This window comes from Gymnodraco acuticeps, unplaced genomic scaffold, assembly GCF_902827175.1.
Source record: "Gymnodraco acuticeps unplaced genomic scaffold, fGymAcu1.1, whole genome shotgun sequence".
Taxonomy (NCBI): Eukaryota; Metazoa; Chordata; class Actinopteri; order Perciformes; family Bathydraconidae; genus Gymnodraco; species Gymnodraco acuticeps.
In genome coordinates this window covers 459,312-475,172 of record NW_022990722.1, presented here as the reverse complement: position 1 = coordinate 475,172, position 15,861 = coordinate 459,312, and the positions used below count along the sequence as shown (strand labels likewise).

General features: G+C 41.3%; 1 protein-coding gene across 1 annotated transcript in view; it reads right to left on the bottom strand.

Moving 5' to 3' along the window:
- The window catches only part of LOC117556379 (brain-enriched guanylate kinase-associated protein), a 37,277-nt gene extending 21,832 nt beyond the window's left edge, over positions 1–15,445 (bottom strand). The window contains exons 1-3 of the mRNA XM_034231682.1: positions 15,315–15,445; positions 3,490–3,723; positions 1,633–1,794 (exon numbers count right to left, since the gene is read on the bottom strand). Of these exons, the coding sequence (XP_034087573.1) occupies positions 1,633–1,794; positions 3,490–3,560 (233 nt within the window). The 5' untranslated portion in view covers positions 3,561–3,723; positions 15,315–15,445. The remainder of the gene's footprint in view (positions 1–1,632; positions 1,795–3,489; positions 3,724–15,314) is intronic.
- Positions 15,446–15,861: the final 416 nt, after the last annotated feature.

Sequence of the window (15,861 nt, the reverse complement as noted above, 5' to 3'; positions counted from 1 at the left end):
AATTAGTAAACATACATAATCAAACGCTTAGCTCTAAGGCTGAAGACAAACATGTTTATTTCTCTCTTGTATTTCTCCTTTGAATTCGTTCATCACTGTTGCTCTTTGGGAGACTTCCAGCACATAAGTGATCTTAATGAAACAGGTCCTCGACACTCTATTTGTTAACTTGTTCCTGGTGTTTTTATCATGTCACCTCTCGGTTCAGTATCACATTTTCACATTAGCTCTGGGGCCTCAGAGAGTGTTGATAAACCAGCATTTATGGCTCTATTAACCAGACAGATATGGAGAGTGTGAGCAGTGGAGACAAAGAGCAAAAATAATCATTAAATGAAGACCTGAAAGAGATGTGAGAAGACTCTGAGAAAGCGTAAATGAAAATGAAGGAGTGGCACTGAAAGAGAGTGGTTCCCTGATTGATTTAGAGCAAACAAAACCGGCACATTAGCAACAACATCGAGCCCTATCACTCATTTCAGATAAGCTTTGAGATGAGTCTGAAAGGCAGAACTCTCTGTCTTCACCAAGCTCAAGAAGGGTTGAAATATGACGTACAGTAGGGTGTAGAGTTTGGCTTGTGCCAATCATAACAAACAAATATGGATTCTGTGAATAAAAAGATTAGTATCATTGCAAAAAATTACCAAATGCCCCATCGGCCAGACGGCCATTCTGTCTGTTTTCCAAAATTCCACAAAGAGTTTAAATTATGTTTTTAAAGCAAATTACCAATAGTTGTACATTTGGTATTAAATCAGAGGACCAGAGAAAGAAGGGGATTTGGGGCTTCCAACAAAATTGCCAAAAAACTAATCGATATTTACAATATCAGCACATGTTAACTACAATGGTTAAGATTAAAGGAAGAGGGTAATTCAGGCAAAGTACAAAGTTACTGTTAATGGTGGGGTAGGTCATTTTGGAGAAACCAGCTCGAGTGCGCTAGAATTTGAAAATACACAACTGGAAAAAATCTGCCACTTCCTTACAGAGCCCCTCCTCCAACACACACGGACGTGCACATGACCAATGAGGGCACGAGATAAGTTTGTGCACAGAAAGGCTGACAGGCAGGTAGGCCATCCAGTTATTTTAGCCGGGCCGGCTCAGATGATTGGTCGTGCTTTTTACAGTACTACGGCTTCCACAGATGACATTTTTTGTATGGATTTTTTGTCAAAGCACTTACGTTATTCATTGCTATCGGGATGTTAAGAGCATTCCATGGAATATAACAAAAAGTGTATCTCGAGCCGGTTTCTCAAACTTACCTACCCCACCTTTAAGGTTAGGGAGAGATTAGGGTCACATTAAATACGTTTGAATAAATATGTTTATTTTAGGAGTGCAACAAGGCATACATTGTGGTCTGCTGACCTTTGGTGAGATGCACTGAAGGGTGCACACTACTTCCTATGTCGACATTAGTTGGAGGTGTGAAGTCATCCAATATGAACTTGATCACTTGGGATACTGGGCTGAAAATGAGGCGAGTACCACTGTCATGGCTTTTAATGACATGTTACAGCCTTTTACAACATAATAAATTAATCACCAGTTTCTTCCTGGAGGGAAAATTACAACCCATGCATACACAAGAAGGCAATCTACAAAGTCATGCACACGAACCTGCGTAGTTTCTCTGTAAATTTCTCTAGTTCCTCCTGGGCCCGGCGCAGCTCTGTCTCCAGGTACTGCCGAGTGGAGTCGAACTCCGTCTCCACCATCTCTAGTTTGTGGGTGGTGTACGACAGGCGCTTACGGAGGTCGTCCTTGTGGTCGTGTAAAGAGCTGAACATGCAGCAGGGAGAGTTCAGAGACACGGTCACAACACTGATGTACTTTCATTGCTGTCAAAGTGTGTCAGATGCATTGAGTCTGACAGAGGGGGGAAGAAAACAGACAGAGAGAAAGGCAATGGTCTAAAAAGTAAAGTGTGTAAGAAGGAGGGAAAAGGATGAAGTGTAGCCAGAGTGTGAGAGAGGTCCCAGGCAGGGGGAAAGCAGTGAGGCAGATGGGGAGGAGCAGATGGATGGAGGAAGAATACAAATCATTTCCCATTCACAGAGAGGCTGGGAAAAGAGCTCCCATCGGTGTAATGGTGAATTCCATTACACAGCCCCTGAAAGAATAGGAAAGGATTTCTCGCCCCCAGACACAGAGCATGGGTGATTCATAGAAGACAATATAGAATGGACTGCAGCTTTGTGTGTGAGTGAGCTTTAAAAGAGGGTGAAAGATCAGCATCAGAGAGCAGCGAGACACAACAACAGCACTGTATCAACAACATCAACAACAACAACAGACCAAACAGGGAGCAATATTACAGACATTCGAAGATTGTTTGAATGTGGGGAAACATAGCGACTGGGACGGGGACTTAGGGAATGGATGGGGAGAATGAAAGGCAGGAGATGGGGGAGCATGGTCTGTGTGCGCTCTGGGGGATTTAGCATTTTGCCACACTGATGGATAGTTGGCTCACAGAGAAGTTCAAAGGCTCAGCGCTGCCAACCAGCAGCAGAGTGGACCTCCAAGACCACTTCGACCCACAGCCTCAATTAGAAAGCTGGCAGCAAAGCAGGAGAAAGTCGTGTCCACAGAAAGACTTATAGACTGTTTTCTGTCAACACGAGGGATCGACTACCTTTTAATGTCTGTGTACTTGGTGGAAGATCTCCACTAATTAAGCCTTCATCAAGCCGTAAGTCAGATAATAAGGAGACAAGAAAAAAGATGTCTATAAACGTGGACCCTGAGGTTATATAGTAAATAAACGTGTGGGTGTTAAAACAGCAACACATGTTTAAAGGATGTAGTGAATTGTTACCATCATCTTTTAAATAGCAAAGTTTGACAATTGTCATCAATAATACTCCTGTATACAAAGCAAGTAAGAGTATTTACAAGACCTCGTGAGTTTATACTGTATATGTTGAACTGTTAATATTTGACAGACAGACAGATAGTTGAGTCATTGAAGAGTTTATGTATCAATCATGCTCCTGTATTCAAACCACTGTGCTTGCCTGATGCTACAAGAGAATTAAATCTTTACAACCTCTCCGCTGCCTAACAGCTGCTCGCGGTGTTGTAAAATCAGACGGCAAAGAGCCAGGGAACTACAGTATGTGAAAATTGCCCCGGAGCTCTTATCACTATGTAATGCCAGTATAATTAGGTCTGAGCACAGAGCCATTGATTTTTCTTTTTTATGGTATAACATTTTGTTTTAGATTCAGATGTATAGACTGTTGTTGCAGCACAGCGGTTTTGATGTAGATGTTAGCTGATACATGACAGGAGAAATGAAGATGAATGATGGGAATGACTAGATGCCTCATTCTTTTTTAATGGCTTTTTAATGGTCATGACCTCGCAATGAGAATCCATTTCCATTAGACACAATGAATTAAATGGATCCCATCCCCATATATGAGGCTGATGTTTAGAGATTAAAACAGTCCCCAGACTCACTCATCTTACCTTCTTTTCTGATGTTTGCAACCATTTCTCTGTGTTTTCAGGGCAGTTTTGCCAATATATATCTTTTTCATATTTTTCTCTCTGCCTCGGCTGTCATGTGTGTATAGTTGTTGCCTCGGCTGCTGCTGGTCGCCTGAATGTTGAAGCCAAGTTTGAACTCTAACCACAAACCAACAGTCAAAGCTCTAAGTCTTGCCTGGGGAGGCAGATAGGAGTTGGCTATCTGTGATGACCCTGGCAAGAGAGCAGAGAAAAACAGCTTTGAAGTCCCAAAGATTTAGAGGCACATTTAGTTATGTTGACTCCAGAGAAAAACACAGATTTAGGGTGCATTCAGAAAACGAGACATTTGGTCATGATGAAACGTAATAATTAATGAGATGAATTCAGTGAAAAAACCTGGCGTGCAATATCTTTTGAATTATCACACCAAAGATTAATGCACAGATATTTTTCCTATATAACTTTTACATGTAAGTTCTACAATATAACCAACCCTAACACTGTTAAAGCAATCTACAACATCGAATGTTGAGTGATTCATATTTTGTATTGCTTTAGCCTCCTTTTTTATCGTGTACTTATCTCACATATCTCTCTTGTTGTGAGCAATTGAATGCAGTCACCAAAAACTGCAACACCCTATGGAATAGAGAAGTATTGACCAGCTGACCATAGAGGTTATTCCTCAATCAATCAGTGTTGTGATGAATGCGTGTTTGTTTCCATTTCCATCGTTCACCATCTCTCTGCGGTGCTAGGGCTTGAACTCCGGTCGACTGCACGGTTAGAGCCTAATAACCTGTCATTAGCAAGCATGAAACAGCCGCATAAACTCAAGCTTGTGCAGCCACGCTACTTGTTGATGCGACTACTGTTTATACGTGTTTGCAGTAGAAGGTTTTAAGAGAAAATGAACGGGTGAGTATTACTATATTACTTATACTATTACTTTAAGAGCAAAACAATTGCCCCTGAGCATGGTCTGCTAGGCTATTGATTTCTGCACATGTTGAACTAGCCAGCATCTTGGTTATACCTTCAGGAGCAATTTGGGAATTTGTATCTTTCCCAAGGAGAAGAGATGGGTTAGCATTTGTTTAGATGTTAGCTAACTGATCCTGATAAAACCTTATAGCAAGAGTGTTCTTTTCCGTCATCTAAAGTCAATGGCTGAAATTGTGAAGCCTGCTTTTGTCTACTTCGTTTAAAATTGAAAACCAGTTTTAAATATTAAAATACTTTTAATGAGTATGCTGAATCTGCCACCATTAGGACTGTAAATGTTATTATATGCTGAATGAAGAGGAAAAGCTTGAAAGGCATGGCAACAGTTACTAAAGAGTGGTGGGGCTTGGCAAACGGTCAAATTACCACCATAATCTAACTGGGGTGCAAACATTTTAGATATAATATATTTGCCTCTTAAACATGGTGTCTTGTCCGGAAGAGCCAAGTAAGCATAAATGAATAAATGCAGACCAGCGGCACAACTTTTATCACCTCCCGCAGAGTGTCAGGTTAGCAGTTCAACGACAAACTGGAATGAATGTTTTGTCGCCCGCTGCCATTTTTAAAGGCACCACCACTTATTATTTGTAATCTCTCTTCAACAGTGGCTCAGGAAACAATGGCAGTTTGTGCAAACATTGTTAATATGGTTGCAGTTTCTTATCTGCAAGTCACAGAGGGTGAGAGAGCGAAAGACGACAGAAGTAGCTGCTGAATTGGTAAGTAAGTGTGCTACTATAGAGTCCGCCCTCACATGCTCAGACATAAACACACACCTTCCTGCAGTGCACAGGAAGCACTGTAGCCTCACTGTGTCCTAACACCTCCCACAGAGAGATAAACATGAGATCTCAGTGCCTCAGGTGTTGTTTGGCAAAGTAAACCCACTTTCCACATGAAGGAAAATGTCTGAGTCCTCAGAGAACCTCATGATAGGCCCGCTGCTGTTCCAACACTGCCAGAAAAACTCTAAAAAAACAAAAGGTATGTAAATTAAGCACACTTTCTATTCTACAGAGTCCCCTCAAAGTGTTAAGAGGAGGCTGTAGTGGGGATGCAAACATGAGTAAACCCTGTCTCCCTAAAAACTTTCCCCATGTGTTACATCTTGTCAAGAGGATCAGACAATGCACGCCATAGGGAGTACAACAAAGCTTTGGCACTGCTTCAGAATATAACCTACTTTAGGCAGTTTCCGCCTCCCACTCTGCCCGTATATGTTTTCTCCTCCATGGCTCCCACAGCAAGTGACTCCAGTTTAATTTAGAAAAAAAAGCCTTAATGTGAAACCTTCTAAAGGTCAATACTAGACAGCATCCATTTTAGATCTACAATGGGGAGCCTCTTTATGGTGCCCGCAGGTTGATTTAGTAGTGCTACGCTACAGGAGGTGAGCAGGTAGTCACTGCTTGCCAGATCAAATATTCACAATGACCAAATGAGGAGATTAAACTTTAATGGCCGCTGTGCCATCCCTCCTGAAGTCTGCTATTAAGTGAGGAGCTAACAGAGACACAATCACCATATCTACTTTGAACAGTAAACCTTCCTGTTCCAGTTTAGAGGATATCTCAGTAGGTGTTATTTATGTTGTTGTGGCCATTATCTCCAATGATAATAACCAACGTTATAGTGAGATGTGGGAGCAGAGAAGTCCGATGGGGCAAGAAAAGATAAGAGCTAATGGTAAACAACCACTAAACCACTTTCAACAAGTCATCCACACAACAAAAAGGTAGTTGTCAGTGCTTCCATATTGACTATGAATGTACTGTAGTGCCTCTATCTTTGCAGTATCAGTGCCTTCTCAGACCTTAGCAATTATCCAAATATCTGCAAGTATTGCAGTAGGAATAATGGACCAAAAAACAAAACTTAGACCTGGGTTGTAATAAACCAGATTAAAAAGAAAAGTATTATTATTATTAACGGTCTGAGACAAAAGCCTAAGACTCAAACAGCCTAAAAGCCAAAAGGGACCAAACATGAGCAGAGTTGGAGATAATTAGACTTTACTTTTCTTTCCCATGGTATAATCTACCGCAGAGGCTTTACTTAAGAGCCATGAGTTGTGTGTTTCTTCTGATGCAAGACTCCAGAAATACCACAGTCTCTTGTGTCTCTTCACTACCAGCGGCCAGAAAAAACAGCTCTGTGGATTAAGTCACCAGAGCAATGATGATGACTAGTCAACACAGTTTGCTGCTTGAAGTTAATAACTGCAACTGAGGCGCTTCCCCCACACTGTTTATCTGTTTTAATTTCTATCTACATATCAAAAGAAACTAAACCTTAAGAGGGTAGGAAAAATGTGTTGGCCTTGAAAGTGATAGACATTTTAAAGCCCCCTAACTTCTTAAAAAGAACGACTGAAGTATCAATTTATAATTGAGGCCGCATGAAATCATCTTAAAATGTCATTGATTACATTTGCATATAACGTTGGTTGTTATAAGGTAATAAAACAGGAACTTGATTTACAGTAACATAATAAAAGCATCGCCCCTCACCATGCATTGCAGGTAATGTCAAACGCAGTTCAGGGAAACTCAGCAAATATGCTTGCATTCACTGTCAGGCTTGTTACCATAATGCTGTTACAACACAAAAGCCTCCCGGGGATAAATGAAACGATGAATATTTGTACCCTGCTGCGACGCCGCTCATCAAACTCCCCCCAGCTCCTTCATGTCTCCTTGGCCCTTTGAACATCACATCAGTCATAGCAATAAAGTTGTATTTGTGTAGAGAAGCGCGGTTGCGTACATGTGTAACAAGCATCAGAGGAAACAGCAAGCGTTCAATCCATTTTGGCAATTTGTTGGCATATTTAATTCTGTTCCTGATCAGATCAGATCGCAGCAGGAGTCTTCACAGGGGAGCGCTCAAACATTGTGTTGTGTGTGTGTTGGGCAGTTCAGGGCTGGTGTTTTCTCTATTTGACTTATGTTCCTCATATTGGCTTTAGCTGAGCTTCTATATACAGTGGGGCAAAAAAGTATCCTATAAGGGGGTCCATGGGCATGCTCCCCCGGTAAGATTTGTTTTTTAATGTTGAACTTAAATGCATCAATCTGGTGCATTTTGAGGGGGAAATATAGAGACACTACACCCATATGAAACATAACTGTATACATTTAAAAAATCATAAAAACATGGCCATAACCAATAACATACCATATCCAATATGAAAAAACATTGAAACTGGTTTATTTATTTGTTTTTGGTTCATTTATAGTTGTGAGTGTGTTTGTGCTCCTGAACCAGCCTCACCTGTCTCCCTCCTCTCCCCCTGCTCCTCTTTGAGGCAGCAGCAAAGACTAGTTTTAGCTCTCAACAAGTTTTAATAGTTTATCTTACCTTTTTTCACCTAGTTAACGTTTTTTTTATATTATGCATGCATATTTTACTAATCACTCCCCCACCAATAATGTGTTTACATAAATGGTGACTAAACCGTTTGAGACCCACTGAAATAACTTGGACTAAGTTAACTATCTAAACACTCAGAGTCCTTTACCTCACCTGAGCTGTAGTTATCAGTCTCTCAGTCTGACAGGAGAGGACTCTCCTCCACCTTGTTGTTGAAAAAGCTCCTTATATCCGTTAGCGCAGCTAGCTAGCACCAGATGCTAACAACAACAATACACGTAACCGGTGCGCGCGCTTTATCTCACTCGCTCGCGCCACACATAACGGCCCGTCCACACAGCGGCGTGCGTTGAAGCTTCCAACGCTTCTGCCCATTCATTTTGAATGGTCACTTTTAGCCGAACTGCATCGTGGGAAGCGACGCGGAGCGTTGCTGGCATGGCTCGCTGCAAAAGTTGAGCAATGTTCAACTTTTGACGCCTCGGCAGAAGCGTCAGCCAATCAAATCATATGCCAGTACAAGCTCTAGCCAATCAAACCGCTGCTTGTGTGTCAGGGGTGGGAGATTCATGTGATTGGTTGTTGGTCGAGTGTCAGACACGCCCGCCGGCAAGCGTCAACGCACCCCGCTGTGTGGACGGGCCGTAACACACACCCTCCCGAGCTTGAATGACACACAGAGACCAATCGAGGGCATTAGTATGATCTGTATAAAAGTGGCCATGTCGGCAGGCCACAGAATGTAGACAGCCAGTCACCCTCTGTGAGGCAGAGTCAGACCCACATTTGCGCAGCGTTGCGTTCACACAATACATACATAAAAAAAAAAATACCTCAGGCCAGCAGGCCATTTAGCAGGCCAGGCCATCGGGAAACCTCCCGGTCCTCCCGATGGCCAGTCCGGGCCTGGACTGAATCTGCAATAGGTAAGCAGCTTGGTGTGAAGAAATCAACTGTGGGAGCAATTATTAGAAAATGGAAGACATAAAAGACCACTGATAATCTCCCTCGATCTGGGGCTCCACGCAAGATCTCACCCCGTGGGGTCAAAATGATCAGAAGAACGGTGAGCAAAAATCCCAGAACCACACGGGGGGACCTAGTCAATGACCTGCAGAGAGCTGGGACCAAAGTAACAAAGGCTACCATCAGTAACACACTACGCCGCCAGGGATCAAATCCTGCAGTGCCAGACGTGTCCCCCTGCTTAAGCCAGTACATGTCCTCCAGGCCCGTCTGAAGTTTGCTAGAGAGCATTTAGATGATCCAGAAGAGGATTGGGAGAATGTCAGATGTTCAGAAGAAACCAAAATAGAACTTTTTGGTAAAAACTCAACTAGACGTGTTTGGAGGAGAAAGAATGCTGAGTTGCATTCAAAGAACACCATACTGTGAAACATGGGGGTGGAAACATCATGCTTTGGGGCTGTTTTTCTGCAAAGGGACCAGGACGACTGATCTGTGTAAAGGAAAGAATGAATGGGGCCATGTATCGTGAGATTTTGAGTGACAACCTCCTTCCATCAGCAAGGGCATTGAAGATGAAACGTGGCTGGGTCTTTCAGCATGACAATGATCCCAAACACACCGCCCGGGCAACGAAGGAGTGACTTCGTAAGAAGCATTTCAAGGTCCTGGAGTGGCCTAGCCAGTCTCCAGATGTGATTTTCTGGATTTTTTTTTTTCTCATTTTGTCTCTCATAGTTGAGGTATACCGAGGATGAAAATTACAGGCCTCTCATCTTTTCAAGTGGGAGAACTTGCACAATTGGTGGCTGACTAAATACTTTCCCCCCCCCACTTTACCTGAAGACAGACTTGAGATTCACCAATAACACAACCACCTGATAAGTGAATTCATTTCACTCCATCCCCAATAAGCATGTCAATACTTTTGTTACCACAGAAGGTGTTTCTAATCTTATTGACATAAAAGCCATTTTGCCCCAATGGAGAAGCTTTCATTGGCAGAATGAGTGAAACGATGGAGAAGCTTGAGGAAACGTACTGCACATGAAATGGGAGTAAATTAAAGTCCCATCTGTAATTTACTGCTGCCAAACCTACTTACTACTGTGTGCTAGTGGCAGCTCACAGCCCACCACAGTCCAATTCAAACCTACTTTAGTGTGCTGCTCAGTGCAATGCATCTTTGCACAGACTGGATCTCCATCTGTTACAGCACAACATAAGGACTTCGCCAGACTGGTCAATACCGACAGAGGATTAACATCAGGTTCATTTGGCAACTTTAGGCTGGTTATATATGTCCATTTATCAGACCAGGGAACGTCTATTGTGGCTCTGGAGGGTGCTTTGAGAAGTCTCATAACTTTTAAAGCCCTGTTTAATAAACGGGTTATTGACTAAGACGGGACGGTCTATTAAAAGTAACTACAGTCACAAAATGTGAAGTCTTCTAATCTGCCTCTTGCAACCCAATTTCATGGATTTGTAATAACTACATTGAGTTCTCTTTAAATAAATCTGTTCTTCCCAACTTTCTGGCAGTATTTTGGATGATAATACTCAAGTTGTGAAATTAAATGTAAGGTAATTTAAACAGCAATGTAAACATGGATATCAAATTCTCTTTAATAAAAGGTCAATATATTGAGAAGAACTTGGTGAACATTAGTTTAGGCACATGTCTTTGTTTTTTAAGATAGCTTTAATGTTACAAAGGTCCTGATAAAGTATCAGGTTTGAATCAATCAGATTCAAGGGGGGCCTTAGGGGGCTTTACAATGCATACAGCATTCAATCATTAGCTATATGTCAAGGCATTTCACTTTTTGCCAGTAGATAGCCTACACAGAATAGGATATCCAATGGGAAAATAAGAAGTCACAGACTGTAATGGATGAAGTTGAGTATAGCTTTAGACCACGGGTTGTGTTTTGAATGAAGCAGCCTCAGCCGGGTCTTGGCTCTGCTCCCTGTGAAGAACTCTAGTCTCTGTTTATACTGGGATAATGCCATCAGCAAGAGACCTTGAGTGAGAACACTATCTTCCTCTTTCTCTGCTGCTCACAATAATGTCAATGTACAAAAAAAGAAATCTGCGGCATGCCCAATAGAAAGAGCTTTCTAAAGAATGTGGACAATATACAGCTGAACCTCGTGGTTGTTTTGAATTTTACTTTTACCTATGTTTCCCTTTTCATCAAGAAAAACAACTTCACTCCTACTAAATTTAATTTATTTTTCAGCCCACGGCACAAATGTTAGATTGCTTTAAATTATTCTCAATGTTGTACTGCCTGGACAGTAAAAACTATAATAACAAAAAAGAGTTGAATAAATAAATTGGATAAAGATGTATGTTTCATATTGCCCTGCTGTATGTATTGAGAAAGTGTTTTCTCTATCTCTCTTTCTATTGGTGTTTCCGGACATAAGTAGACAATATTTCGGCTCCAGAGCTACACAGAGCCGCAGGCCAGAATTGAATTGAGCTCTTAACCCCTTCACAACCTTTCAAAAAAGCAACAATAGACAGATACAGAAAAAAAGGGGGCAGTCATTAAATCATCATTAAAATGATTTGTACAATGTGTATGCTGTGTGTGTGTGTGTGTGTGTGTAAAGACCACAGTGTTAAGATTTCTCCATTGTTAAAACTGAATGAGTTCACTCCTCACTGCAGGTTGCCACGACAACACAGTCGTGACATACCTGTGGTCCCCCGCCTGGCGGACGACGAGAAGTAATCGCCTGAGAGACAGAGATACATCACTATGTAGACATGGAGGGGTTTAAAATACAAAGTGTAGAAGGAAACTGCTGCTGCTGATTTACTGCCTAATATTTGGGCATGTTGTATTCAGTTTGATATATGTGTATTCTTTATTTATTAGAAAAATGCTCATACTGTAGTATTGTAGTTTTTAGTCATCCTGTTGGCATAGTGTTTGTGATTTTGGTCCAGGCTATAATGTTTGAATATATCTGAACAACTATTGGATGGATTGCCATTAGACTTAGTTCTTACTTTCATTTCCCCCTCAGAATGAATTCTAATAACTTTGATGATAATTTCACTTCTTTATGATTTTAATTTGTCCAATACTTTATTTATTTATGTATTTATTTGGTTTATCAGCAAATGCCCAACTCATGACATTCCCATCAGCATCAGTTTTACTTGTACTACATCTGAACTCTTCTCTGTGTGGGATCAATACATTGTTCTTATTCATGGCTTAAAATAAAGGTAGAATAGCCTTATTTATATATTTAGTAAAACAAATGAATATACAATCACCTTTTGAACTAATGTAGCACGTTTGGTCAATGTTAACATTTTCAGTGACTGCAGAACAGCAAGTTAAGAAACACATTGCACTCCAATCCCTCTGCAAATCTATATTTACTATGTTCAAACATTGCTAAGGTTGAATAAATTACTGTTCATAACCTCCTGAAATCTAAATTCAGAGACTGCAGATTATGGGATCCTCCTCAGCATACAGGGAGCACAAAGAGGTAGAAAGGGCCATGACAACATCATTTCGCCTTTGAAGAAAGGTTGTGCTTTCCACCTTCGAGGCGTTTTCTCTTTATCATCACTGCCCAGATGTGACATCTGTAAATCCACCAAGCAATACACTGCAGGAGGAGAGCAGGAGGATAGTTGTGTCTGGCATAGGCTGAACATACAGTACAGCAGCATGCACAGCCCCCCAGGGTGCAATGAAGAATTTACTGAGGTGTAATGGGTGTATAATACGTGTGTTTATCGAGCTTATAAGAGGGCTAAGTGTGTTTGTTTGAGCTGGTGAGACCTCTTGTCTGAGGAACAACATGTTTTTTTGTAGCCCGACACACAAAAGATTATTATGATGTAATAGGAGCAGGAACCATGACCCTGAACAAGAAAGATCAGGACTAAAGCTAATGCATGCCACAAAGAAAGGAATAATTCATCCGAGCTGAAGCAGCCTGTGAGAGGACAGTCGGATCAGGTTAAAACCCATCTGAAGAGCCCTGCTCGTTGTATTTTTTACTGTACGAGACATTAAAATGCCACACATCTTACTCTTTTGACACACATTACATAGACTTTTTGTTTACAAGACACTTAAGGCCCACTGTATGGGCGCTCCAGAGGCTTATGTTGCTCCGCTGACTCTGTCCTGTTGGCTTTGACTGAGCCTTATAAATGCTGTGTGGCAGACAGGCATATCTCCAATAGTCCAGGGAGCGATGAGGGTGGCGAGGCGGGAAGTAAAAGAGGGAGGGAGTCTAAAGACTTAGACATGTGACTCACAGGGGTCCGAAGCAGAATACAGATGCAGAAACAAGCCCGTTGGGTAGGCCATAGGCAGATCCCTCATCAACCACCTCCAGATGCAACATATAGTCCATCCTCACAAAATGACTCGTGCATAAATCTCTGATCTCATCCTCATGGAAATAATTAGACTGAAGAATGAGAGACTGGGGAGGTAGTAAACTGCTCCGGGATAACCTGAAGGGAGCCTTCATAAGTATAGCATCTGCCATTGGATGCTGCATGCCTAGCTTAGGGAAATACGAGAGCGGTGAACAAACAAAGGGCATTTTCCTCAAAGTCTGAGAAAAGCCCAGAGGGCTTGAGATTTCTCAAAGGGCCTGGGGAAAGAGTCAAAGTGGATCATGGGTAGATACAGCTGATGAAGGTAAGGGAAACATTTGTAAAGATCTCATTAAAAGTCACAGCAAGTCAAGTGAAGCTAACATCATTTTTTTCTTAAGGATTTTTGAATGAGATGCCGTTTGTTCTTATTCTTCGCTTTTCTGTCCTATAGCAACTATGACTGGTAATAATATCTGCTCCTACAGTACTAACGTAAGGAAACCTCCAATACCTTATTGGACTCATGGAAACACTTTGAAATGTTTTGACGATCGGTGAGATTTCTTTGTTGCTTACAGAAAGTTGAACTTGTGGATGCAACATCATCAGTCAATCAGCAGGGACCTTTGAATGTTTAGCGCACAATGTACACTTGTAATAATAATACTCCTTTTGGGCATTACCATTTGGATTTTATTTCCATTTGACAGTGAGATTTGGTACAAATGAACAAGTTCAGCAATTAACCTCATAAAGAGGAAATGAACAATCTAAAAAATGTAAGAATAATGGCTATTACAGCAATCGGCTGTAATTGAAAACTTGAAGCAGAAAATGGAAAATACGACTCCCCCCAAAGTTTTAATTATCTACATTACACAAGGGTAAAATCTAAATATAGCAAATGTCATAAAGACTTTAATGAAGCTTATTTTCTCTTAATGTGGCCTTCTTACCTGTGCTTCTCAAATTTTACATTCTGCTTTGTGCTGTTTTGTAGGTACGAGATTATCTCAATTTACATAGTTGACATCAATCTAATTCAACTCGAGTAAAGATGATGTTTGGACAAACTTAAAGACTTGTTCATTGTAATATGAATCTCATTTAAGTGTTTGGCTGTGTATGCCAAAGTATTAATGAGTAGTTTTGGTTGTATCACCAGAAAACCTGCAATAAATCATGCTAAGAATGTCCTAAATGTACTTCATGGCAGTACAGTAGCAAAGCTTAGGACACCTGATTGTACTTGAAGTAGTGCTATAAACTTACATATCGTGGAAACACTAAAGTGCTGAAGAAGATAGCAATCATTTTAAATTGTTTTCACCCCCAGATTAATTAAAGCTCTTCCTAGTGCACAGGAAGTTTGACACTCACTTAAAGACCTAAACTTTCCCTCTGGACAGCACCTTATTCGAAGTGCTGTTTGCTTTAATTACAGTATGTAACAGGAAGCACAGAGATCATCTCCTCAGAAGTCAAAGTAATTAACTTCTAGATGTTATGATCATGTTATGCTGACCTGCAGATTGTAAAGACACCTGAAGGCAACACATGTAAGACTTCATGATGTACTCACTGAAATATATGAACATATCAACTCATCAGGTAAAATGCAACACTATGAATTTACCCTTCTCTCTTTCGCTTAATCTATACAAGGTTAAGGGTTTCTTTTAATGAGAACAACTTGTGATGCGCTTGTTCATCCATAATTGCCTCTCTGTGGTATCATACTGCCCAGAGAACGAATATAAGAGTTAATTGAAGGCTGTGAAAATATTAGCCGCCTCATTATTCTCCTGCCAATAAAATCACAATGATAGCTGAATCCACTGACCAAAAAAACAACGCAGATTTCCTTCAACTAAAGCAAACAGTCTTCAGCCGACTCTCTTAATCTGCTGCAGAAATTACAGTGACAAAAAGCTCCAACACGTTGCACAGTATGTATTCACATTCTCCAAACATACTGCACTGTTGAACACATGGACAGCTACTCACAACAATCATTATCTTCAGACTGTAAGTGTGGCAAAGAAACTACACACACTTATCTCAGAGCAGCTAATAAAACCAGACATGCACTTCTCCTCACCGTTGATATGCTTTTCGCCTCATTGTCAGAAGATACAATCACAATGTTCATGTGCCTTTGCGTCCCCTCAGAGCGGCATGCATTTAGGAAAGCCTCCTCTAATTCTGACTGAGACGGGCTGGTAGGCAGAGAGAGAGAGAGAGAGAGAGAGAGAGAGAGAGAGAGAGAGAGAGAGAGAGAGAGAGAGAGAGAGAGAGAGAGAGAGGCTGAGCATTGAATGGAGCAGAAGAAGGTGTTTGGAAAGAGGAGCGGTTTTAGGAGTGATGGAGAGAAGAAGAAGAAGGAAAGAGAGGTGTGGTGGTGGTGTCACTACCGGGAGGAGAGCGGGTAAAAGTGAAAATGGCTAACCTTGTGTCATGCTGCATCTCTCCATCAGATTCCTGTTGGGAAGACAAGAAGAGAGGGGTAAAATGATTTATTTATCAAGCAGATGTATCTGGCGCCGCGGCTGTCACTGCCTGCTGTGGAGTGCCTCTTATCTGATGTTTAACGAGATCTCAGAGCAGCCAAACAAATATCTGTTATTTCTCACTCTCTCCCATAAATA